Source organism: Polyodon spathula, chromosome 10, assembly GCF_017654505.1.
Source record: "Polyodon spathula isolate WHYD16114869_AA chromosome 10, ASM1765450v1, whole genome shotgun sequence".
NCBI classification, from domain to species: domain Eukaryota; kingdom Metazoa; phylum Chordata; class Actinopteri; order Acipenseriformes; family Polyodontidae; genus Polyodon; species Polyodon spathula.
The window spans coordinates 36,450,007-36,477,545 of NC_054543.1; the positions used below are offsets into that span (position 1 = coordinate 36,450,007).

General features: G+C 36.1%; 1 protein-coding gene and 1 pseudogene across 1 annotated transcript; one reads left to right on the forward strand and one right to left on the reverse strand.

Moving 5' to 3' along the window:
- LOC121321945 overlaps window positions 1-20,137 on the forward strand; it is a 48,372-nt pseudogene extending 28,235 nt beyond the window's left edge.
- Window positions 19,810-27,006, reverse strand: cdca7a (cell division cycle associated 7a). The gene is made up of 10 exons (XM_041260364.1): window positions 26,906-27,006; window positions 25,486-25,608; window positions 25,185-25,307; window positions 24,321-24,551; window positions 23,810-23,887; window positions 23,340-23,528; window positions 22,570-22,704; window positions 22,248-22,397; window positions 21,336-21,472; window positions 19,810-20,748 (listed from the first exon to the last, which is right to left on the reverse strand). Exons 1-10 carry the CDS (start codon window positions 26,924-26,926, stop codon window positions 20,709-20,711), a joined length of 1,227 nt encoding a protein of 408 aa, XP_041116298.1. The 5' UTR covers window positions 26,927-27,006; the 3' UTR covers window positions 19,810-20,708.
- Window positions 27,007-27,539: the final 533 nt, after the last annotated feature.

The following is a 27,539-nucleotide window of genomic DNA, read 5'->3' on the forward strand; positions in this document are numbered from 1 at the left end:
AGCAGTGATTGGTTACACCAGGGCGCCAAGCTAATTGCAGGAAGCAGTTGGGTAGTATAAAGGGGACGCAGCTACGCAGGTACGGCCCCATGCAATGAGAATGTAACCAACCAAGCACACACCCCTGAGCACTTCCTTCGCTGCGCAAGCAAACACCCGTGCCACGGTTCCTTGGATTTAAAGAGCACTGTTATGTGCACTGTGGACGTGGATTGGGGAATTATTGTGTCTTTTTGTTTGGGTCTGCAAGCACGCCGTGCACCTCTCGATACCATCGCTGGTAGAGGGACGGCCCTTTTTGTTTATTGTGTAATAAAACACGGATGTTTTGGGAGAATTATTGTTTGGACATTCCTTTTGTACACCACACCAGTCGTATCCAAATCACAGTAACACATGTAGTTTAAAAAAAAATACATGAATGAAGATGAAAACATAATTCCTATGTGGTTGTAAAAAGTGAAGCATACTCCATGTTCTCAAACACTCACCCTCGGATTTATTGAGGTGGGGCTATCCATATAATAGATACAAAAAATGATTATTATAATTTTTTGGCTAAATTTTATGCAGTGTTCAATAACTGTATGCAGTTACCAGATAGCACTACCCAGAATTACAGTTTAATCCTATACTAGAACATATTTTTACAGATTAAATTATGCCTTTTTGAAGTAGAGGGATAGATATAGGAACGCCCACATGACTGAGGGACTGTTACATTTGTTCAAATTGTCAGGAGATGTTCTGGACCTGTTTAGTGAGGAGGAAGTAGACAGTATCATCGCCTCTGTTCGGATAGAGCTGCGTGGACTGGGACTCTTAGACACCCAAGAAAACTGCTGGAAGTTCTTCATTGACAGGATTTGCAGACATCTGACGGTCAACTCATAAAACTCATTAAACAGGAGTTTTTTCATGCAGAAAATAGAACTATACAAAGTTGTTAGTGTTTATGTATGATGTTTTATTCAGCAAATGTAGGAGACTTGAATACAGTGAAGACTTGAATACATTGACCATAAAGTTCACGATTTGAGGCAAAGGTTTAGTTCTATGCAAGTAGTCATTTGACAGAACTATCCTGTTACAAATCCTCTTTCTGAATTATTATTTTTTGTAACATTAACATAGAAAGGTAATTAAAAACTGGAGGAAACACTTTGAAGATGTACCCTTTAAGTCCATGTATAATTCAGTTCTAGTTAGTACAGTATAATTAAAAAATAGGGTTGATTAAAACATGTAAATATGAAACACTGTCAAAGAATGCTTCTTTAAAAAGTCTGTATATGTACATTTGGTTGCGATATTTCTCTTAACATTACATATTTTGTTTTCAAAGTACATAATGTTAAGAGCACTACAGTATTCCCAGACTTGATGACTCTGTAAAGTGTGTCTGTGAAGGAAACAAGATGGCAACTATTTACATCCATTTGTTTTTAATTATAAACTATCCTGCAGTCAATACTGGTTCATTGACAGTTAATACAGAAAACAAAATAACATAAATGCCATCTCTGTACAGCCTCTCATTTAATAAAGGCAGTCTGTGGTTTATCTAAAACCGATATTTGTAAACTGTGCATAAAAACCCATCTTTACTTATCTCTGGTACTTGTGTCCCATCCCCAAAAAGGATAAGAGAAAACCCTCCTGCAGCCCTGTCACAATTATCCTGGACAGCTGGAACCACAGCCAAGCCTGAAACTTCTGTAGAAAAAAATTTAAATGTATATTTTTTGAACAGGAAAAGAAAGCAGTAAAATTATCTGTAAAAACAAGAAGACAACAACATCTAAAATATCTGAAAATTGAAGTGATTTCCTCCCAAGGTATTCCTAAACCTGTCCTGGAGGCACACATTAAGAGTTTTTAAAGTTACTTTCGTTTGTGCGTTAGGCTGAGTGAGAAGTATAGCGGAACCCATTACCGTTGCCGTGATCAGTTTCAATAGAAATAAATAATTCATGATGAAGGAAATTACTCTAATTAGCAGGCAGTTCAAGTCCTTTGATAAAACTGAAGTCTAATTCCGTGAAGGGCAGGAAGTGCTGTCATCAGTCAGCCCTGAAAAGATTAGCATCTATTATGAATGAGGTTAAGCACCCTAGTGAAGCCATGTGTGTCCTGGAGACAAACTTAACATGTTGGAAAATGAGACAAAGTTTGTCTCACGAACACACCGTGACTCCCACTGGGCCATTGTGTGCAGGTACAAGCAAACAGCCATGCTCCTGTCATTCTCTCCCTGTCCATCATTCTGACAGCTGTGAAAATACATTTCCATGCAAAGTAAGGAGTAAGCCGAAAGTACTTTGTTTAGCAGCACACTGTGTCATATTCTGTTGAGCCTCAAATAAAAGGCTCCTAAATACAATCTCTTATCTTTTATGATGCAGAGTGTTGTTTTCTTTTTATAAATCGAGGAAGGCTAGCAGTTTGTTAACGTAAGCTAGCAAAGTCTATTTGATAAGAGGATTTTTTTTTAAACTTTTTTTTTTTTTTTTTTTTAAATCTGTGGTGCCTGTAAATGACCATTAAAAACTTGGTTAAACATTTTAACAGATAGCAATGAATATTTCCTGTGTGAAGGTAATTAATACCACTGTTACCCGAACATTGGTGGGCGTGAGATGCTGCCATTCTGAAGAGCACTGGGAAAGATAACAATAAATGGCTAATAATAATACTTAACGAGCTTGATTTAAGTTGATTTGTTATGAAAAATTAAGTAGCAAAGGGTGAATGTAGGCGATATAATAAGAGATTAATTTTAATGGAAATGAAATGCTGTAGGGTTTTAAAACACAACTGAGACTAACATGAAATACTAAAGAACAATTAGTAAGGAATGCAAAATGAATTCTGAACAGGCATCCTTAGATAATTACATGAAAGAAACACAAGCTTTTCCCAAAGCTTTTTTTGAAATAATAATGTATAGTTTGGATAATAAATGTATTTATGCAATATATATGTTTTAAATAACTATGGGAATTTGAGACATTTAAATATTGCATACATTAAATAATAAATTATGAATTAAATTGGTTTACTAAAAAATGATGAGCTGTGTTCTGCTCTAAAAAATGTTTTAAAAAAAGGTCTCAAATGTATATAAATGATAAAGAAATGCTTTAACATGCTGTGATCAGCCTGAAGGTAAAGCTTCAGTTAGCCTGTTCATTTCTTATGCACACATCAGTGTGACTGAAGTACCAGCAGAATGAAAAGCATTATAATTACACCACACCTAAAAGCTTCTTGGAACTGATGAAACTCTATCAGAACCTGCTGGGTAAAAAGAGGAAAGAGTTAACACAGAAGATGGAAAGATTGGATTACAGAAATTACAGGACACTGCTTCTCAAGTAAGTGTTTAGGCTTCAAAATGTATACTTACTGGTAGCAGGGTAATAATTATTACAAACATACAATTGACTATTTTGTATTAAATATTGATTTTAAACAATAGCTAACAATGGTGTTTTTTTTTAATACTTATTGGCCCAATATATATTAGCAAAATTTTCGGAATTAATCATTTTCTCGTATTCATTATATCAGCATTATTACTTCTTATAGGAACGTGAGCACACCACCCCAGAGAACCCAAATTCATTAAATACATTAAACAGAAGCCCAAGGCTTTCCGACACATGTTTTAAATTAAAATACCACTGAAGCTCAATTAGGGTCTGTTATTATGACTACTCAGGTGGAGGATTTAAAGGCAAAGCTTGTGATTCAGGAAGTGGAGCGTCACCAGAGAAACAAAGACATGGAGGCTCTCATTGCTAAGATAGGACAGCAGACCGAGCAACTGAACCAAGAAAAAGCCATTGCCGATGCAGAGGAGCAAAGGGTATATTTTGCTGTGCATTTATCAACACTCATGAGTGACATCGAGGGCATGTTGTCAGAGTTCAGCCCTATCATCTCATTTATTCTGAATAAATAAATATTTAACTCACGCTTTTAGGCATTGATATGCCCCCCTCCTTCTGACTGTTTCTTTTTCAAACCTCTATGGGATTTTTAGACTGTCCAACCGAAATGATCCTGTTTCTTTATTATATGTATTGGGGGGTGTATGGTTTAATAAAGCCTTGTACCTTACCATGAGGTAACACTTGAACCCTACGTCTGGATCTTTGCTTATTTGTCAACATGTGAGTCTCCATTTTAGTTTAAGGTTGTCTTTAGCATTTTGGCTGCCTGGCCCTTTCCTTTCATATTAATACAAATGAGTATTACAGAATACCTAAGCTACTGAGTTGCCCGTGTAGGCTGCAAAGTGCCAGCAGTATATCATGACAAAGTATGTCGCTTTGACATCTGTTTTTCAGGTTGCAGACATCCAGGCAGAGGTGTCAAAGCAGCTGCAGAAATCGCAAGAGGACCTTGCGAAGGCCAAAACAGCCCTAAACGCCAACAAACGAAATCTTCTAAATCACTACATTTGTTAAACACCTAAATATTGCAGTTGTGCTAAAATATTAATATACTAAATTCCAGTATATTGTTTATTTAAATATAATTTAGATCTGCTGCCATTTGGATCAGTTGAATAGTCCCCTTTCTGTGAAGCAGGTTTTGGATACAGAAGCAGTTTCTATTTAGAAATATTGTAATTTAATCCTGTACACAGGGTCATTTTTCATTGTGCGTTTTTTATCAGCATGATCTAATTTCTCACAGGTAGATCGAAAACTTACTCAAAAGTGCACATGCTCATTAAAAAATAAGAGGCACAATGCATCTTCCTGGAGCATAATTAATGTCTGTCAGGTTGCATAATTGTTCATTTTCGTCATAATGAATATTACTGTTTTCCATTTCTCCTGTTAACCTGCATGCCTGTCACACTGACACCACCAAAGATTTATGTAAGTATTTCCCTAATTTAATGCACTGTTGCTTTGATGTTTTTCAGAAAGTTTGACTTACAAGTGCAAGTAACAGCTGTAAGTGCAACCTTTGTGTGCTGTGGCCGTATTCCAGCAGGCTTGTTGATTCAATTTTTGCAGCATTTCACAAAGGTATGAATGAAACATTTCCACTTGAAGGAAACATATTACAACTAACATGACTTGTACTTCAAAGAGTTTAAAATTGATATACATAACTCAGTGTTGGGCTATAGTGGGTATATATGGTTTTGTTCCACTCCCACCACAGGGCAGCAGATGTATATAGGGGTTCTACGATCAGATATGTTAATGGGACAGTTTACCCCGCTTTTAAATATCAACTTTATTCAACATTGGCATAAGAAGCATAGATTCCAGCTTCTGATATTGATGTCTCAGGTAGATTACCAGGGAATATACCAATTTAACCAATGCACCAATACCAGATTTTAAAATCAACCTGGTGATTAAGAACAAATGTACTGGGCATTTAAGAAGCAGGACTGTGAGGTAATTAACTGGCATACATAAAGATTCATGCTTTATACCAAGATTTTAATTCTGCACATAAATGTGCTTGATGTAGGCAGCATTTAATCACCTAGCTGACAGGAGTAACTACTTTCATTTAACCTTGACTGAAGATCATGAATTCTAACAGGTTTAATTGGATACATCATTTAACAGAATGAACAGAGCAAATTTTCCTCAATTCATAGGCTCTGATTGACATACAGCAGCAATAAGGCCTTGTACAATTAAAGCTGATCTGTATTCCTGGCCCTGGCAGCAATTGCCATAGTGATGTGACACTGTTTGATCATCACAGCATAGAGACTTCATTGAACTTCACCTTGTTTTAAAAAGGCTGCGTCTTCAAATAATAAAAAAGAGATTCAGGGGCTAAGCATAGCCTTTTGGGAAGTTTTAGTAAACTGCACCTGCAAAGTTCACATCAAACCTTGTTCTATAATTAAAACCACTTAAGGACCTATAATATAATTTTAGACTTAATTAAAAAGCATTTTAACTATGCAAAAAAGTTATCAATATGTATCACTGGTATGATGGAAATAAATAACAATTTCATACTTACAAATACATGTTTTTCAATTTGATAATATTATATACAGATTAATATAGTGAAACTAGTAAATCAACTCAATTTTATAGGGCTTTGTTTACAAAATGTTTGGTGTGGTGCAAAATCTTATTCTGTTTATCCTTTTTATTTACTAGCGTAGCTCATGAGATAATTGCATACATTAACATATATTACAATGATAAAAATAAAACAACATAATTAAAATCACAGCATGTGCTTAAATTACAGATCCAACAAATTTGGATTAAATGGGTCTCAGCCTCCTGGACTGTAATCTTGCTTGTAACAATATTTTGTTCTTAAACTTATGCAGTACTGTAGGTAAGACAATCAATATTTTGAAGTATATAGAAACAATGTGAGTGCTCTTGATTATTAAATATTAAAGCTAACTTTTCATTTTTAGAGAAGAAAAAAAGGTAGCAACTTTTCCTCTGAGCAAAAGCTTTGTAACTCTGAATACAAATTCTTCAGATCCTTTACTCCCATGGCAATCCTCGAGAGATGCTTTACAAGTGCCTGGACAGGATTACTTTTGCTGTCAATCTACTGATCTGACATATCAGAAGTCAGTACACTTGTTGATTAGTCTGGTAACCTGTGATCAGCCCAGCTGTCCTCATGTTTGTATGCTGTTGATAGAAACAGATTTGTTTTCTGTTATCTATTTTTATTTAAAGGAACTAGACACAAGCCTGGCTACCTTAGTAGCTGCCTTTGAGAAGGCTATAGCCGAGAAAATCAGCTGTCAAGATGAAGTGAATAGAACTAACAAGACCATTGAGCTGGCCAACAGATTAGTGAAAGGACTGGAGGTGAGGCCCTTAAGGGCAACCTAATGAAGCAGTCTGCAGCAAGTACTTCTTTGTTAGACACTGCTGATCTGACAAAAACTCCAACACTTATCACAGAAGCTGATGAGCTGAAGAATAATAGATTACTGTTCATTTATACTTTGATAGTGGAAATGTTTCTTGACCTTTTCCTGTTCCATTGGTTTAAAAGAATATGAAAATGAAAACCGCTTCAAGTTAATTTATGTCACACATCCCCAAGGAGGACTACGGTCCAACACTCTCAGGAGCTATAAAATGTAGTCCAACTACACTAGTCCTGTGCTAATAGCAACAGGACAATACTTACAATTTTATTTAACCCACTTTCTTTGGTCACTTCCACACATATAAAGTCACCCTTAATTGTGCAATTAGTTCTTCTATCAACAGGGTGCATAAAACAGACAGGAAGTTGCATACATATGCAATAAAACACAAGTGTAGTCAATTATCTTCTCTGTCACTTCTCCGTCAAGTTAGATCCCAACTGCTGCACGCTGCTCTCGAATCTGTCTCTAGAATCTCTGTCGTGTCTTCGGGGCTCCCCCAATCTTTGTCTGCTTCCAAGTCTGCACACAGCGTTTATATGCAGTGGTTCAGTTGGCCGCACCTGTAAGCAATCTGCATTAATTTATTCACTTCCCATTTCTCACAGCTCCATTCTGTGTGCGTGCTCTGGGTGAAAACAAAAACATCTCAAATCATACCATGCTCACACAAATCAAAATAGTGTCCTTAAAACAATCAAAACAGTGAAACAATAGTAATAATAGTGCATGACAAATTAATAATAATAATAATAATAATAATAATAATAATAATAATAATAATAATAATAATACGAAAAAGAAAACAATTAATTATCACAAAAAACACAAAAATCAAATAAAACTTATAGTCACCCATGACACATTTCCCTGCTAATTTTGTCACTGTCTGCAGTGACATTTACCACCATCAGGGTCCTTACTCTCAGTACCTGGCTGGTGGTGTCCTTTGATTCTCTCAGGTCAACCTGCGCGATGGGGGTGCAGCTTCTCCCATATCTCAGGGGAATAAACAACCCCACATGGGTTGAGGAGGCACTAATGTGGGCTCTACGACTCAAGGTGCTAATGGAGGTGACCTACTCTCTTGGACCTTTCAGCAGCAAATTCAGACCATTTCCCTGCTTTCTGGTAAGCATCCAGCAATTTCACATAATGGGATTCTGATTCCCCTAGACCTCTATTTCAGGGACACCAAGCACCAATTTGGGCAGATACTGGGACCACCTATTCTGCTTTTCTACCTTGAAGGTGCCAAATAGTGCCAGTAGTGCCTGATTAAATCTTTCACATAAGCCATTTCCCTGCAGGTGGTAAGGGGTGGTCCTGCTCTTCTGCACACCATAATACTGACACAGCCCTTGAATGAAGTCAGACTCAAAGGCACACATCATAATAAGAGCAGTCTGATCCTGGGTTGGAATGGCCCAAGAGAATATAGTAAATAAATCTGTAACAAATAAAATATACAAATAAACTTCCATGGGCCTACCCAGAGATAAAAAGTCCATTGCTACTACTTGCAATGGGGCAATGGTTTGAATGGGTATCAATTTTGCACTACTGTCCAGTCAAGCCTTCCGTAGGTTACAGTGGTTGCAACGAGAGTGCCAAGTCTGTACATCCTTATCTATTTTGGGCCAAAAGAAGCTTTGTTATACTACAATGTCTGATCTATCCCTAAATGGCCAACATGAGTGTGGTGAGCTTCCCACACATCTTCTCTACTCTGCTCTGGGGTAAGTACTTGTAGCCGTACCTCATGAGTATTCGGATCCTGGATTTGTCTACACAACACTGTTGGACTAGACACTTCCACTGCTGTAACCAACTCTGCACTAAGGGGGTATCTTGTTTATGCTCCTCTCCAATTGGGGGCCATCCACGTTCCACGTACACCCTCAACTGTTGTAACACGGGGTCTCCCTTCTGTTCCTGTTGCCACTTCCTTTGGTTCCATCTCCAGTCTGGCACTTCCTCCTCATAGCTGTATTTATGTTGGTTTCTTTCGGTTCATTTCTCTAGTCCAAGAATGTCCACTGGGTGAACTATGTTGCTCAATATCATGAACAGGAGCAAACCCTGTGTGGAGATGTGCTGCTAATGGCACCTTTTATATCTTACGTTGATTCCTTCTCCAAGAGGTACTGCCATGAGCTTGTTGAAAGCCTCTGGATCCCCTTTTTGAGGAGTCAAAAGGTACTTTTTAGGTATTATTTCAGAAAGAAATACAGTAGTAAAGTTTAAACATTCAATTTACAAGTACTTCAATGCACCTTTTGGGTATGCTTTGCAGAAGAAAAGATATAATAAAGAGAATACATACAGTAACCTTGAATTTAAATCCTAAAGGTGGCCCAGAGAAAAATAATTGAGCATCACCATCGCAGGCTGTAGTGTCTTAGGGCAAAAGGTCTTGACTGCTGTGTAGATGGATGTGTTTAGATACTCCTTGTTAACACATAAATCACACCCACTTGTGCATACAGGCTTACAGCCCACGAGGCTAACTCTTTGTGAAATGTTCTGATCATTATGTAGATTCTGTGTTTGTTGTGTCTCAGACCGGTTCTAATTAGCTTCTCTGTTACTTGAGGTCCCTATTCCAATGACCGAAGGTCTTCATCCAGTATGCATGCTGACCGCTGATGCTACCGGTCAGCAAATGGTACAATGAAGGTTTGCCAAGTGACAAAATGTCCACACAGAATGCTACCATTGTTACTAACTGTGAGTGCTGCCTTTTCCCGATTGACCCACAGCTCCAGGGGATTAAGTGGATGAAGATCAGATATGGCTGTGATCTGAAAGTCATCAATTTCGGTCAAAAAGGGTAAGAAAGTGTTGACCACTGGAACTTGCAATGCTACCAGCATGAAAATGAAATCCAATAAAGATCTCAAAGAACCATGGGGGGGTGGCTTGACCTTTACCCTTGATTGTCTTTTTTTGCTGACAGATGGAAGAAACATAAGAACATAAGAACATAAGAAAGTTTACAAACGAGAGGAGGCCATTCGGCCCATCTTGCTCGTTTGGTTGTTAGTAGCTTATTGATCCCAAAATCTCATCAAGCAGCTTTGATAATGACCATTTATTTAGCAGCGGCTAAGACACTTGTCTACTTGACCAAGATGTTTAGTTTTTCTTAAATATTATTATTATTATTATTATTATTATTATTATTATTATTATTATTATTATTATTATTATTATTATTCAGTAATGAATGAGTTATTAAAAGTCGTTATTTTAACTTTGGTTTTCTCCACAAGCGCTTGGTTCACACACAGTTGTGTTTGTGTTTATTCTATTGCACATGTGCTTTTAAACCAAGTACTGTTGTAATGTTTCAGATACATCAAGGTTGGAGATAAAGAATGCAGGTTCCATCCTGCTTTTTGGTTGATCCTGCACATTAGGCTTGCTAACTCACACTTCAAAGCTGAAATTCATGCTCAGACTACATTGACATACTTCACTGTAACCAGGGATGGCATGGAGGACCAGTTGCTGGCTGAGGTGGTCAATTTGGAGAGGCCAGATCTGGGACATTTAAAGGTGAAATGGCTTGAGTGAGTCAAGCCCAATACAATAGATCATGTATATGGCAGTCAACCAATGACGTTTAATGTAGGTAGACACCTGAGGTTCATGGTATATTTGAGTTGTGTAAAGCAATCATCCCTGTCCTGAATGACAGGATATGAAACACGCCTGGTGTGTTATACAGGATTATTGATGGTGACATGATGGAACGGATCCAGTGTGCAATGTTCTTAACTCTTGAGTACTGACAGATCTTTCTGTACATTGCATTAAGCTACTGCACGAAACTGCCTCAAATACTACCTCTCTTAATTAAAAATCATCATCAAATCTATGTTTGGAATGCTGTCGAAGTAATATTTTCATGCACTGATTATATGAATTATAAGAAATGAACTTGACAGGGGAAAAAATACCATGAAATATACTTGTACTGTGCCAGACCACATTTTATTTGTCAATTGAGCTCCCCCTGCAAACAATAAAGACCAGAGTTCTTCCACTGTATCTGTTAATCATTGTAAAGTTTAGATTCTTTTTTGAAGAGGAATGTAATATTAACATTACAGTATATGAGGATTATTTTTTTACAATGCCTGTCTCTGTTTAGATTAAATTTGAGACAGAACATAAACAAAATACTTATGTTTTGCAGACATGGATTTAGATTTAGTTTTCAATGAAAACAAAGAAAACAAACAAAAAAGAAAATAATGAGATTAATGTTTAACACAGTTAACGCAACTTTTATGCTTTGTACTAACTTATTTAAATTTCTAAAATTTTGTGTCATTAGCTTCGCATGTGCTTGCCATCAATTAAGAACGTATTGGAGATGTCTTTTGAATGTTGCTGCTTTACATGTGAAATATTCTTAGTTTTTAATATACATTGCTTAATACTCTTTGGTCATATGAGTCATAAAGTGTTTACTTAACAATTTCACAGTTTTTCAAATGTGTCTTGTACTTTTTTTTAAAAAAAGGTTTGTTGTGTCATTATCAAATACAATGTACTGTGCCTTTGTACGTGCTTGAAAGGACAACACAATACTTAAGTACTTTGTTTTTGTTGATCGGATTTGAGAAACACATTTTATTTTTTCTAAACAACTCAATAATAAATGGAAAATAGTTATGTCTAACAAATTACTATGTATTATGTGTTCTGGAAGCGAAAGTTAATGAAGTAAAAATTAATGAAGCACGTGAACACTGCCGTCCTGTGGCACCAAGGGCCTTTCTGCTCTACTTCGTAATGAATGATCTCAATAAAATCAATCCAATGTACCAGTTCTCACTTAAGGTAAGATTCAATTTCCAGATTACTGCCTGTGGTCTTGAAATACGCATTTATTCCCAGGGAATATCTATATTGCTAGTCATTTTCTTATTCCTCTTTAGGCATTTAATGTTGTGTTTCACAAGGCTGTGCACCAGGCAGAACCCTCTGATGATGTCCAGAGGAGGGTCAATAACCTCATCCACTGCATTACCTTCTCTTCCTTCAATTACATCAGTCGAGGGTTGTTTGAAAGAGACAAACTTGCCTTCACAGCCCAGCTGGCTTTCCCAGTATAGTTCCTCATGTGTGTGAGAATTATAGTTTTATATACCCAATACATACACCGTACTGGTCTCTGAAGCATGATGATTTTCTAGGCAATGCACGATGTACTACTGTTCAAAGTCTATAAGCTTAAAACTAGCAAGAATCTACTCAACAATAATTGAACTAATACTATGAGAAACTACTTTCTTTTTTTGTAATCAGTGGTTCATTTTTTGATCTATATATAACTGCTTCAAAATCAGAAGCAGAATGTAGCCCTTTTTGAATTTTGTGACCTTATTGTAACAGCTTATTTAAGGGCCCAATTAAATGAACTTGTCACAGGAAAAAAAGCATTTGATGAAAATATAAATTCATTAAATACATTTTTTATTTTTTAAATATAGAGATTTTTTTTTTTTATTCTGATACCTTATCGATTTTATAATTAAATAAAAAATAATTGAAATACATCTTTACGTTCTCCATGTTTTAATAAATCAATTTATTTTAGGAAATTGATATTTAGTGAGCTTTAGTCATTGCTTGGTATGTTCACTTACTTTTTTTTATAATCTTTTTTTTTTTTTTTTTTTTTTTTTTTTTTTTTTTTATGCAACTATTACTGATGAACAAAAAAATTGATTTAATATTGACCACAACAGCATTGTAGACTTTGTCAAATTCAGCATGGAGTGCCATTAAGGTATGCCTTCCATATTTTGTAAAATAGCCTGGTGTTCTTTAAGCCCAAACCATTATAATAATGATGAACCTCATTAAAATAAATGGTCCTGTTTTGGCACTGTAGTTGTAATAAGGTACACAGTGACGGAAGTAAACCCATGTTCTGTAAACCATTCCTCCCTTAGACTATGAGTTTCCTTGATGATTTTTGTAGGCTGGACAGAGATATTGAGAGGCCTCCCAAACGATGGAAAAAAGTGGTGGAATCTGAGTGTCCAAAAAAGGAAAAGTTTCCTTAAAAGTGGAAAAACAAAAGTTCTCTGCAGAAGTTAATTCTGATGCGTGCTCTGCATCCTGATAGGATGACTTTCGCACTAAGGTAGAATGAACATGTGCGATCCTCACTTTAAATATTCCACATCAATAAGGAGGTTTTGAGTTGCCTTTCCTTGCAGTGGCATAATGCTAATATTTGATTTTTCTTAACATAAATTAATATATATTTTTTTAAAATTTTATTTTTCCTTATTACTGAAGTGCGTTAAAAAACAGAGTTTGCTAAATCATTCAAGGAGAGTGGGCTGGCATCCCCAATCTTTTTCATTCTGTCTCCAGGAGTGGACCCTTTGAAAGATGTTGAATCATTTGGTAAGGTCCCAGTAGCAAATGATATATAAAAAAAAGAAGCCCTCATTCTATTAATAGTCATTTAAAATGTCAATTATTATTCTGTATTGTTCACAACAGAGACGTCAATCGATTTAAAGGGTTTAGTGTCCAATTCAAATAGCAAAGGTTACAAAATATACATGTGACCTGGACACAACAGCAAACCGGTTTGTGACTTGTTAATGAGGGCAGTAATAGAATAGGGGCACACCTTTTCTCATGGAATGCCTCCTTTGTGACTTGGACATGCTCTGTCATTATTGAGATTGATGGTTTGTAACCCTATCAGTTATCCTTCAGGACCATTTGGAAAGCTTCTGGGGATAATAGACAATCTGTTACTGACAAGGAGAAATTAGACAAGTCTACGTTTGCAGAATAATGCATCTTGTGTAGCTCTTCTTTACTACTTCAAATCTGCAGTGTTAAAGATCATTATATAAAATACCAGTCCATTGGTGTACAGCTACTCTCGTCTTACATCTTTAGCAGAGCTAATGCAGGGGTGAAAAAAAAAAGAATTGCATGGTTTTTAAAATGCCTGCTAAAATCTTTCATTGTAAGCGATGTCTGTTAAAATGCAGGTAAAAAGCATGGCTTCACCATAGACCCTGGGAAGCTGCACAATGTATCTCTGGGACAAGGTCAGGCTATGGCTGAATTAACCATGGAAAAGGCATCAAAAGAGGGCCAATGGGTTATACTTCAAGTAAGAGCATACTGCTTACTCTGTTTTACACTGAAGAATTTGCAGACATTTGCATAACACTGGAATAAAGTGTTATTCTCTGCTTTTACATTCGTGAAATGCTGTACTCACATTGCCATGTCCACTAACAATAATCCTGAGGTAAATTAGGTACTGTGGAACAAAGAAAGAAATGAAAAGCCACTGCTGATTCGCACACCTGGTTCAGCAAAAGCAAGCCACACTCCATTCTGTTTGAGTGGCATCTGAACTTGATTAAGTGCAATAATTGTGCTTAAAGATGCTTCTATTGATTACCCCATAATGCTTGTACTCTGAAATGTGTGTCGTGTTGAAGTGTTGATGTTGCAGTTGACAAACTACATCAGCACAGAGTTTATGTTGTTGCATTTATTTTATATTAAGCTAATTTGGCAAGTATTAAAACATAATTGGTTTAAATGCAATAGTGCGATCGCTGAAAAACAGTAATGAAACTATGATAACTAGTGCATGTTTGCAAGACAAAGACTGTGATAACAGTACCACCTTCACCTTCACCTACTCTATGTGTATTTTTATTAAATTTTGTACGAAGGTCACGTTTGTGTATTAATTTTCTTAAGTAGCAAATTTTATAAACAGCCCACCTTTATTTCTAGAATATTCATTTAGAGTCAAAGTGGCTGGGCAGTGTTGAGACGCAGCTTGAGAAGTACAGTGGGAGAGTCATCCCGACTATCGCGTTTTCATCAGTGCTGAACCTGCAACCACCCCTCTTACAGAATGCCATCAAAATCACCAACGAACCATCAACTGGCATGCTGGCAAATTTGTATGCTACTCTGGATTATTTCGACCAGGTAAATGCTTTGAGTTCAGGATGCAAATCGTTTTTGTAAGCTAGAATCAGATTAACTAAGCTTGATGCAGTAAGTAATGTTATGAAGTTGTTTATCTGCATTTATTTCTGAATATTGCAGAATCACACACACATATATATTTATACATATATATACTTGTCTGTACCTTTAATTGTTCTGTTCATACTGTTTTATTATATTGACTTTGTATTCATGTTTCCTGCTGGATTCTGTTCTAAATTAACAATGTACTGTTTTGCTCTGTGTCAATTCTATTGTGAAGGGCGCTCTAGTAAGTAAAGATTGATTGATTGATTAATTGATTGATTGGTAGATCTGAGGCCAGTGGGTAACCTTTTATCGTGGAAAGCGTTTTAGCTACCTGTGTGTTTTTATCTTGATACACAACATAGATAAAGTGTAAGCAGATGCAAGGTGTGTATACATGTCTGTTCATTGCAGGATATTCTGGACCAGTGCTCCAGAGAGCAGGGGTTCAAGACTCTTCTCTCTCTGCTATTTCCAGTGTTGCAGAACATCGGAAATTTGGACCCCAAGGCTGGAATCCCAAGTACCCCTTCAACACGGGGGACCTCACAGTCTCAGTGAACATTCTCTACAATTACCTGGAGGCAAATTCTCAGGTGAGCAGGCGAAGTGCTCTTAACCCATTACGATTTGGTAATGAGTAAGCACTAAATGCAGTACCATTAAATAATGTATTACTCTCAAGTAAGTATAATAATAAGTAATAATGCCAGTAAGTTAACATTGATTTTATGAAGAATTTCCCCAGAAAATATTATGCCAGGTGTCTAATGGTAATAATACAATTGCAATTTTATGTTTTTTTTTTTTTTTTTTTTTTTGTATTATTACTACAATTGAAACCAATGGGAAAGGGGACTTTTTTTTAACACTGTGCCAAAGGTACCCTGAGATAACCTTCAATTATTGTTGTGTCGCACTTATCTTGAGCAATACATGCGGCCGAACCAGGTATTCTAATTTAAACTACAAAACCTTTCCTTAATGGTTACCAGTACAGCCTGGACAAAAAATGCTATGTTAGATTTGATGACCTGCATTTCAATGTTGTTTTAAAAGACACACATTGTTTGTTATAAAAACGTGAAAGGCAGGTACAGCGTACGTCTATTTAGAGCTAGCTTTAGTCCTTATGTAGTCATTTTAGGTGTTGCCTGGCTTAGAACTCCCCCTACTGGAAGCTTTAGGAAAAGCAACAAAACCAATTTTCAATGATATTCGTTGTATGTATTTATGGTAGTGTTTATTTTGTCTTCTGTTTTTAAAGGTAAGAATTAAATAGTAATGTCTTTCAACTCCTATTGATAATCGGCAAGTCACCAAACCTATGTTTATTTTTCATTTTCGTTAACACTTTATGTTCTAGTTTGACAGAAAACTAGCTAGCGCCTGGTTTTGTGGTCCCTTCAAACCTGGATAACCAAGGCTACCACAGATACATTGACGAGATGCCGCCTTATGAAAGCCCAGTGCATTATGGACTGCACCCCAGCGCAGAGATAGAATTCTTAACCGTCACTTCAGACAATCTTTTCCATACATTACTTGAACTGCAACCTAGAGATTCTATCATTGGTGAGGGAGCTACCCAAACTGTGGAAGAACAAGTAAGTGCAATATTGCAATACACAAAGCTTGTCCATTCATCTTTTATTATTATTATTATTATTATTATTATTATTATTATTATTATTATTATTATATAGTTATACTGAGCGGTATTAAAATTAAAATAATTGCTCTGTTGGCAATTCATTTAAAAAAGCACTTTTTTTCCTCCTATCAGATCACCTTGATTTGAATTATACTGTTATAATAATTCCTATCTATTCCTCTCTCTATTTTACATTTGTAAGAGTTGCATGTGTCCAGTATGTACTCTATTTTAAAACCACATCTTGATATTTGATATTTTGCATTCTCCATATTCGCATATGCTCCAATACAAAGTGTTCAGTACCTGCACTAAAATATAATGTTTGGTATTTCTTAAAGTAAAAATGATCCTTGACGATATTTTTGAGACACTGCCCGAGGAGAATAACATGTCTGACATTACTTCCAAAAGTGCAGAACGCTTCCCTTATAGTTTAATGTGCTTTCAAGAATGCATCAGAATGAATACCCTGATGCATGAAATAAGACCCTCACTTAAGGAACTAGATTTGGGACTCGAGGTAGGTTGTTTTTTTCCCCCTACCCACCCAGTTACCATCTGTCAACACCTATAATAAACTTGATTGATGTATTTATTTGCATCAAATTCACACATAACTAAACTGCAGATGTATTAAACCCTGAGAAAATGTTGCTTGCAATATTATTTGTGATAATAATTGGTGATCTTGTCTAGCCTGCCACGTGAAATGGGTTTGACTAGGTAACTAGCCAATTACAAACAACAGTAAATGCATTCCAGATAGAATACATGTCAGTTCCAATCTGTCTCATCTTTAAATTATTCCCAACATTCACTTAAATACGTTCACTTAAATTAACCTACACATAAAACAGAAAAAAAGTGATTTACCTTTAGAAGCTGCTGAAATAACAGAATTGTCAAGTTCAACTTGATGTGTTTTCCCTGCAAGGAATTCACTATTTATCATGTCATCTTATCACTGTCTCTTTTCAGCCACAAAGGGTGCACTTATGCTTTCTTTTGTTAGGGTGAGTTGGCAATTTCCACAGAGATGGAGCAACTGCAGACAGCTCTTTTCTTTGATAATGTTCCTGACACCTGGACCAAGATAGCATATCCATCAACGTACAGTCTAGCACAGTGGTAAGTAATATGTCATAAGCCAAACAGCAGCTGTATTACAAGGTGTGCATCAAAAAAGGAAAAATCAATTGCAGAACGCTTTTGAATTCTTGTTAAGGTTTGCAGGGGTCAAAACTTACCCTCCCAAAAAAATTAATTTTATTTATTTAAAATATTTATTCTGTATTGTAAGATATATTTGTGCCCTATTTGATTGACCTTGTGTGGTAATTTGCATAGAAATTTCATTTAAATTGTTTCTAGTTTTCTACTGTTTAATTTGCTCTCCTCAGAAAATAATTTCTGCACTGTAGCATAATGGTTTAATCTTTGGATTACTTTCTCATCACCCCAGACAACTATTTTATAAAGAATACATCTAAAATTAAAAGAAATTTCATTTTGAAATGCTTCGATGAAGATTTTGATTTCGATTTAGGAGTGTTTTTAGGCTATGAATGAAACTAATTTAAAAGTGGTTCCTAATTTGACTGAATGCTCCAAAGGCACAACGATCTGCTTCTCCGCTTCTATTGCTGGACCCAGGATCTCTCTCCCCAGCGTAGTCTGGATATCAAGCCTCTTCAACCCCCAGTCCTTCCTCACAGGTAGGCAGCAGTGTGGCAGAACTCATTTGTAATTTACTGCTACAGTAATTTTTATAATTACTGCCAGGAGGCCTCATTAAATTTGCTCTAATGAATAAATATTGTATTTCATAGCTTGATTACCAGATCAGCTCAATGCTTGAATGTCATAAACAATTATTTCCCTAAATATTCATCATCTCAAAGTGGATGATCATTGGTATTTAATACTGGTAGTTTCAAGTGGATCTTTATTATGCTAATAGTTTTTGAAGCAGTTCTGTTTTGGAAAAAAAGCTCTCCAGTAAACAACTAAAAATAAAAAGGAGAAATTAAGCATGTGTGAATTTCAGTGCAACTAAAATGCAAAACTATAAAACTACAAAGATGTACCTTTTTCTTATTTACCTTTTTTGAGACTAGTGAATGAAGGAAGATGAAAGTTTTTCTTACAATGTTAATGAGAGCATACAGTATTTACTATGTAGGTCTTGATTAGTAATGCAAAATAAAAATAAATATTAGAATGTTGTTTTTTATACTGTCAAGCTTCAAGTCACATTGAATGAACATGTTCAACTATCTTAATTTTTAAATCAAAGTTTTAAATTCTAACACTACAAATTGAGGTAATTTATTTTATGTATACAATAGTATAGTGTTTCTTTTTTTTTTTCTTCTCTTGCTCAATTATGTAGCAGTTTAGATATGCCAAGATGTCTGGTGGCTTGTTTTAATTTCATTTGGACACACATATCCAAACAATTTTTACATTTTTCCTTTGAAGCCTAACAGTGACCTGTCCTTTGGTTTTAAATGGCACCAGTGGGTAGTCGATACCTCATTTTTATATATTTCAGCTTTAATGCAGTTTGGCAGGGAAAACTGAGCCTTTGGCTAACATGCATTTAACTGTGGACATCACAAAAAAGTTTAAGAATTTAACCAGCCAACCAGAGATGGGGCCTATGTCTCTTGTACACAGAAGGTGAGTAATCCAATTATTTATAGTATAAGCCAGGATAAACCTTTTATTATTATTATTACTTAATACACACTTTATACATTTAATACCACCACACTTCAATAATGCAAATATTTGCCTAAGTACTGCGTTAGTGAGCAATTCTTGTTACATTCCATCACAGGTGCCAGATGCGACACTCAGATACAGCAGAGGCGCGCCTGAAAGACGTGACCCCAGTGATGCGGGTAATATTTGTGAGGGCTATTCCTAATGACAGACGAGAAACGTTTAGGAGTGCCTGGTTTACAAAACCAAACTAACAGGTGCAATGTGTGTCTGGACTTTCCATTTAAAAAAAAAAAAAAGGCCTGACTAATGGGTCCTTGCTGGTGTTACACTGCTTTTAAGTTCGTAGAAAGCATATAAATCACTGTTTTCTTTTAAAACTTGCAGCTTTAAAACTTTCTTTTAAAACTTGCAGAATGCAGCTTTTAAGGTATCAATTGAAGTAAAAAAACACATTTGGAATCGCCACATTTCTTTTTATTTTGCTGAAAACGTGCTGGCAATACAGAAAAGGAGACCCTTTATCTTAAATCACAATCATTACATAGTAACTTTAATCAATCACAAATGAATGTTATCAGCATTTCTAGGTATAGTATTCCTTTCCATAGGTCGATGGGAGCAAAATCTTTGCTTTTCCATCAAACAATCAACTTTATCCCTGTTCCGTATGAGAATCCTCCTGGAGTGCAAGGCAAGCAGTCGTTCATGACTCTGGATGAACTTGCTGCAGCAGGGATGGTGGCTCTGAATGTCAATTTTACAGCTCAGTAGACAAACACCGATTGGGGTAAAGCAGTAAATGAAAGCAAGATCAATGACTCTACTATATACAACTTGCTAAAATATTCAACAAAATGGAGCAATGTCTCAACAGGAACACAAGTTAATTAAAATATCAGTACATTTCATAAGTGCTGAAAATAAACCCTGTATAAATTTCCCAATATGAACAGAGACAGACATACTGCCAACATTAACAAATTCATTGGAATTAAAGACAGGAATGAAGCAGTGTTAAACAAATTTTGATCACAAAAGGCGGAAGTGTTTATCTTACATCTTTTAAGACTTGCTAAAAAATTACCATCAAAATACATTTGATCTATTCACCAAAAGTCAAGTTACAGAAGTGGCAAATAGACATTTTAAAATCCAATATAAAAGATCAAATGGTTAACATTTAAACTTACTATTACTATTAACAGAAGGCAAGCATTTAAATCTGTTCTTTTCCATGACTGATTGGTTCAGGATCTGATAAGCACCTGGAAATTCAAACACAAAAACTGCATACATTCAAAAGCAAATCAAAAACAGCAGGAGTCATCTTTTTAAAGACAAAATGTTTTAATCTTTGTTTTAGTTTTCATCCACTTCATTTTCAAGTTCTTTTTTAAGACTGCAAAAAAAAAAAAAAAAAAAAAAAAAAAAAAAAACACACAAGTTATTCAATTGACTACATAATTTTCAAGCCAATATGTGAAGACAAATGTTCAAATTGAATCAGTAAAATCATTTAACCCTTTGTGGTCCTATGTTGGACCAGGTCCGACATTACAATTTTCCCTTTCCAGTCCAATCAAAAAGATGTAAAGCACAGGTCTCCAGTCATTTTTTCTCCGGAAGCCGAGAAAACCTTTCAATGGCCGAGTGAGACCGATAGGAGGCGAAAAAAAAAAAAGGGGGGAGGGGGAGGGGGGCGTATCTGAGCAATACAGGTGTATGCACCACAGAGATGACATGGACATAAACAAAGGAGATAGCTGCTTCTGCATCCAGAGCTCAAAGAATATCACAGACATTTGCAGAGCTTTTTGAGATGTTATAGTAATAAAATAATGACTTGGATCGCATTACTGAGGAGTTTGGTGATAAAACGAGTGATCAGGAGAGGATTTATCAGTATGCACGGCTACAAAGAGGTATGTGAAAAATGCAGCAAACAAGGGCTAATGATACATTACATGTTAGTCTTAATCAAATTACCTTTTCAAGTAAGCATGAACATTGTCAAATCCATGGTATTTTGCCAGGTAGACTAGCACACCTGTAGCACAGCGCCCTTCTCGCTGTCTGCAGAAGCTGCAGTTACAGATTCCTTGGCAAGGGGGGCAGTGCCAGTTCTATAAGAAAACAGTACAAGTTAACTCCTGATCAAAGCCAGCACATCAGCGACGCAGATTGGAATAGCTGAAATCTTGGTTAATCCTTTGATTACTCAGACCTCTACAAAATTTACAAAAGCACGTTATGGAAACAGCAGCTTGCTCTGGGACCACAAGTTGCCCACAATAGGTCTAATGTAATTGTGCCTTCTGAAAATATATATATATTTTTCTTTAAATGATGCATTATCTGTGGTCTTCAAATAATTTCTGTGCTACAGTAGCCACCAAAACAACTCTTAGCTAGACAAACAGTTATTACTATTGCTTACAAGAGAAGAAATCCAACTGAGATTGCAGTGTTTTCATGAGTAGTTAAGTTTACAGTTCAGTTTCTATCCCAACGAGACATACATACTTTCAAATTAAGGGAAACTACTTCATCTGTAGCCCCCCCCCTCCATTATTCAAAACCAAAGACATCACAGTATGATGCCTTGATCAAGAAAGTACAAACTTAAATGATACACTAACACAACAAGTTTCTCAGCAACATGGTGGCTTCACATCAGACAGCTGCAGTGAACAACCCAAGTATGACAGTTAATTTTAAAAGAGGCAGACCATTTGTGCCTGGAACAAGTCACTAAAATAATAAATGTAACATGTTTTTTTAGGGCCCCAACAGACAATAAACAGGAGCACAGAAAAATTGCAATGTGCAATTAAACTGAATCATTTTTAAAATAGCAGGTCGAGACACACATGAATTGTACAAGTGTTTGGTACTTACAGGATCCAGCAAGGCATTTCGAACCTCTTCTCCATAGCGGTTCCGGAGGCATGGGCCACAGAACTGTCCTCTCACTCCCACACAATCGGGATTGCGACAATTAGTTTTTGTGTCGGTGGTTTTTTGACGGCACTGGTGGCAAGTGGACCCCTGAAAAAGAAAAAAGAAAATGCAACTGTTAGTTAAAAACTTAAAAGTTGCTTGAACCTATTTTGCATTCACCATCCAAAACACAAAATCTATGCAACTGTTTTCTGATTTTAGCACTTTTTGAAGATGAGAAAGACAGCTGTGCAATGTTATATCAATAAGAAACACTTACTGTTGCTCGATTATAAACTTTATCTCTGACATTAAAGCAGATATTGTCAAGTTCCATCTCTGTAATCTCTTCCACTGGACGCACTATGTGAGGGATGGCCATAGCACCTGTATAGCTTCTCCTGCGAGGCTCACCCTACAGCAGGAGGAAAACTGGAATCAACAATAATCGTAACCAAAGCACCCAAATCCTTATCATTCACATACATACTGTGGAGTAAGATCACTTTAAAGCACTCAGTTTTTCATTATTTCAAAATCGACAGCTGGACCAAGAATAACAGTAGTTACTCCTACCAAGGAAGAATGGGTGGAGCAACTGCTGTGTCTCAATACAGGATTGAACATTTTGGAAATATTAGGGAACCACAACAACTACTCCAACTGTTTAAATGGCAGTCGATTACATTATCATTCTTTACAGATCTTACACCTCATACTGTCAAAATGTGTTGATGATATTAGAAAAATATGCAATTGAAGAAACAAAATATAGAGTAAATAGACAGCTAAAACTGTAGTTAGAGATTGTAATTAACTAGGGAATACAATCAATAATGGATGTAACCTCTTCTGGATGAATGGATTCAATGGATTTAACTGGTGCAATTTTTCCCCAACCAATCCTTTTTAGCATCTGTGATCAGATGAAACCACATGTTGCTTTAACAAAGTGTCCCTCACTCCTAAAATGGTGCAGTATGATAAGTCAGAACATTCCTGAATGGAAATGGATTCTGCATCCCAATAAAGGTTACATATTGCCCTTACCTGATAGTCATCATCTATCGTCCTCCTCTTCCTCACCAAGCTGTACTTGTCTTCGTCGCTATCCTCCTCTGGTGAAGGCGTGGGGGGCCCGTCAATCAGGGAGCGCGAGCGGGTATGGGGTCGGGCACTGCGCTCAGGGTTCCTCCTCCCAGGGCCTGTTCCTAGAGAGCGCCGGTAGGGTCTCCTGGGCTGTGGGGGCAGAAAGAGCAGGTTCTTACTAAGCACTCATTTTATTGGTATACAATACAAATTATGGATATAATCTACTCACTTTACCCAAGACCTTACAACTTATTTTCATCTGACTTCTCCCACATGCTTTGGAATTCTCTCTTTTGAATCTTCTCTACGATTCAGGTTTTTTTCACATTATCCAATTCAAACATCTGTTTGTTTCCTCTAGGCAGGAGCCAGAATGTCCTCCTGGTAGGGTTAGGATTTATCAAAAATAAAAATAAAAAGACTCTTACCGAGGGAGTTGAAGGCAGAGACATTCTCCCATTAAAAAATCCTGGCATATTCTTCAGTTCAGCCATAAGTTTTGCCAGCTGAAAAAGTAAGAAAATCCATAATTAAATGAATTACTAAAATATAAAGAATAACACATTAAAGAACCTAATACATACTGTATTAAAAGGGTACATAAGGACCTTTATTTTATTGTGTTACATGTTCCCGTGTGTTGCTACAACTGTTTACATAAGGTGCGTGTATTGTTTTAAAAAAAAAAACTTTACATTGAGCCGTTTTTAAAGCAGGAGGACGATGGGAAATGTAGTTCTAAAACATCCATGCAGGTACATAGGAAGCCATCTTGACACATGGAATGAAATTAAGTCTAAAAGTCAAAATATAAAAAAATACACACACCTTACATAAACACAAAGGAACATGTAACACAATTAAAAAAAAAAAAAAAAAAAAAGGCTTTATGTACCCTTTTCATAATATTATGCGAAGTGTTTTAATTACTACGCTTACCATAGCTTTGTTCTCCTTGATATTAATGGCTCTCTTCTCTATGAAATTTGGGCCTTTTTCATCATCAGAATCCGAATCGGACTCAGATTCTTTTTGCTGTGGAGACAGTGGCTTTGCAGGCGTCCTCTCCCTAGTGTTCCCTTTCCTTAAAGGGAATTTCAGGGCTACTTTTAATGGGGGTGACCTTCTCTGCCTTCTTGGTTGAAATGACTCTTCTTCAGATTCCACTTTCTGAAGATAGTTAAATATGAAACATTTTCAGTTACACATTAAAATATGCTGTCACATACATACATGCATTAGGCCACAGGCAAAGAGCTTGTGCACATGGATCCTAGGGACTGAACTGGTTATATTTTTCATGGATATCAGTTCACACACCTAAAAATACTGAGAGGTGATAAAATCCTCATTCTCCATGAAAACTTCCACATAAAATATATTCGACAGCCCTCCAGTACTAAGAACTTCCAACTGAATTACTTGGGGGGGAAAAAAAATATATCTATATATACTTGAAAATACATACCCTTTAATAAACCAGGCAGTTTTGGTTAGGCTGACCTTTTATCAATGGTACCTGATTACTCAAAGATTTGCCATTTAAAAGCATCCTCTAAAAATGTATAATCCAAAGTTCATACCACTTTGCCTATTTTACAGGCTGAAAAGAATGGTGCTGCTCTTTACTGGCTCCCTCTAATGGTGCCATTAAATTAAAAGTATGCACAGTACTGCATTCTGGGTTTTGGGGAGAGAGCTTTTAAGTGACTCAGTCACCACTTAAGAAAAAATGTTCAAGGCAATGAAATAGACTAACATTGACCTTTAACACATAATCAGATAGTTGTGTGGAAAACTCACCATTGTGCCCATTACATCTTGAAGCTCAGTGCACTGGAAGCCACAGAAAGACTCGTTATCCGAGTCTGCATCAAAAATCTTTGCCAGTTCTTCTGTGACAATCTCTGCTTTGAAGGTTTTCTTCTAAGAAATAACAATTAAAAAAAAAAAAAAAAAAACAGCTGTAGATATATTTTTTTTTTTTAAATGTAAAACCATACAGTTTGTAAAACCATTTCAAAAGAAAAGAAAAAAACAAACAAAAGGGGGTTGAAAACTAATTACTTCACAGGTAGGGGGAGCTATATGTCCTTACACTTACCGTGTTAGAAAAGTTATCTGAGCCAAAACTGTCGCAGCTGTCATCGGATGAGGATGTTTCCATGGGGACCAGAGGCACATTTCGGAAGCTTCTCAAATTCATTCTTACAGGAAGCGATGCCCGCTGTAATGTTGAAAATTGTATTTAGACGATTATGTTTAAAATATGTCTGATGTGTTTAAGATTGTTGGGAGTAGTGGGCCCCACTACAAAACAAAGTGTTTGCTATTTTTTTTTTTTTTAACCAAATACGTCATAAAGGGAAAAGGGCATATTTCTAATATAGAAGGGGCTCAAAACTAAGTTTTTAAAAAATAACGGCATTTTCAACCACCTAACTGTTCTCGTTCCCGAGCTTGGTGAAGTTCGCCAGCAACTTTTATTTATTTATTTATTTATTTTTGTGACAGGAGTTTTGTTAATTTATAACTATGTCGCAAAACTAATAATTGATAAGTAAATTCCGATAGCAGCGGTGTTTCCTTCTGTCATATATGATATCAGCTGCGTGAAAATGAACGTTTTAGCTGTGGGTAAATGAATATTCTTACAACGCAACCCCCCCGCAACATCTGACGTACAACTGTGTGTCAAAAATAAGAAAATAAGCTTTGTACCCTAACTTGTTTACATTCAGTTTAGTACATTTGAAATATCCTTTTCAGAACAGTACTACCAGAAAGCGTCACAATGCTAACATCATTAACTTGGAAGTTGCAATTCAGTCCTATTCAATTAAATTACTCCTAAGAGCTGACACAATTTCCCGCGTCTAGAGCTAGAACACTACCACGTGACCACCGCTACCTTTAACAAGATGCCAAGTCTGAGAGATGAAGCAAGTTATTAATGTCCGGTTTACAAAATATGCCCGTGCAATAATAAAATCTCAGCAAAATGCAGTTTAAAAAAATAAATAAATAAATAAATAAAATAATAATAATAATAATAATAATAAATCAAATTAAAACAAATCAAATGACACTTGTAAATCCCCAACGTAAACAAAGTTATTAATTACACACCTAAGTACTGATGAAGAAAAATTAAATAAACAAACGAAAATAAATAATTTGCAACCAACCAATGTATAGTTCTGCAAGCGCAAGTCTGTACAACAAGTCACGATGATGTGATGCCATAGCTCCAGCCCAACACGATAAAAAACAAAGTAGTGTTTAAAGCCAGACAGCAAGTTCCAGTCTGATATTTGTTAAAATGCAAAATACTCAAACTGGACGACTAAAAACAACCATAAGCTGATTTAAAGTACAAAATAACATTGCTAATTGAATGATTTTATTTAACCTGGTTAAAGTAAGGCAATGTGATAAATACTTTCCAACTCCCTTATCAGCTTTTTTAACACCAAGTTTCAATCTCTGCAATTTGCAAGTAAGGAAAGTGTGCCTATTCTTACCGTAGTACGACAAGGGCGCATAGTGACTTGTTTATGTGGTCCTTAAGCTAGTAGCTCCAGCGTCCACCTCGCTTCTGTGATTACAGTGAAACTAACAAAACTTTTCAGAGTGAACCGATTTCACCCCTAGAGGAGGGGCACACGCAAGTATTTCGCGGTTTTAGACCAGGTCCAGTTAGATACAACAAAACTAAAATAACCCAAAATACATTTTAGTAAGAAACCTTATCTACAACTGATTATTTATTTTGCACACATGCAGTAATAAGAGAACATCAGCATGTTTGTTTTTTTTTTTCTTCGTGGTTTTATGATGTGTTTCGTGTTTATATAGTTTGCACATTAAAGGACCTATCTAGTGGCGCCAATTTAATGTTCTTTGTTGGAAAAAAAGGGATTTGCATAGAGTTAGGGTGACCAGACGTCCCGGTTTAGTCGGCACAATCCTGGTATTTGACATTTTTCTCAAAATCTTTTTTAAAAAGTCGTGGTTTTCAGCCACTTACCAGAGCGCGACTCTAAACACCTTTTCCTATATAAACTCAGTTTATGGCACCTGGAGTGAAAAAAAATTAAATAATAATAATAATAATAATAATAATAATAAAGCTACCAGTGTAATTCAGAACATTTA

Coding starts and splice junctions, on each gene's coding strand:
- cdca7a (XM_041260364.1), bottom strand. CDS start 26,926: ATGCGCCCTTGTCGTACTACG. Junction 25,609..26,905: donor TGCGCCCTTGTCGTACTACG/GTAAGAATAGGC, acceptor TCAACATTACAG/CGGGCATCGCTTCCTGTAAG. Junction 20,749..21,335: donor GTTCATGCTTACTTGAAAAG/GTAATTTGATTA, acceptor TTTTTTTTGCAG/TCTTAAAAAAGAACTTGAAA.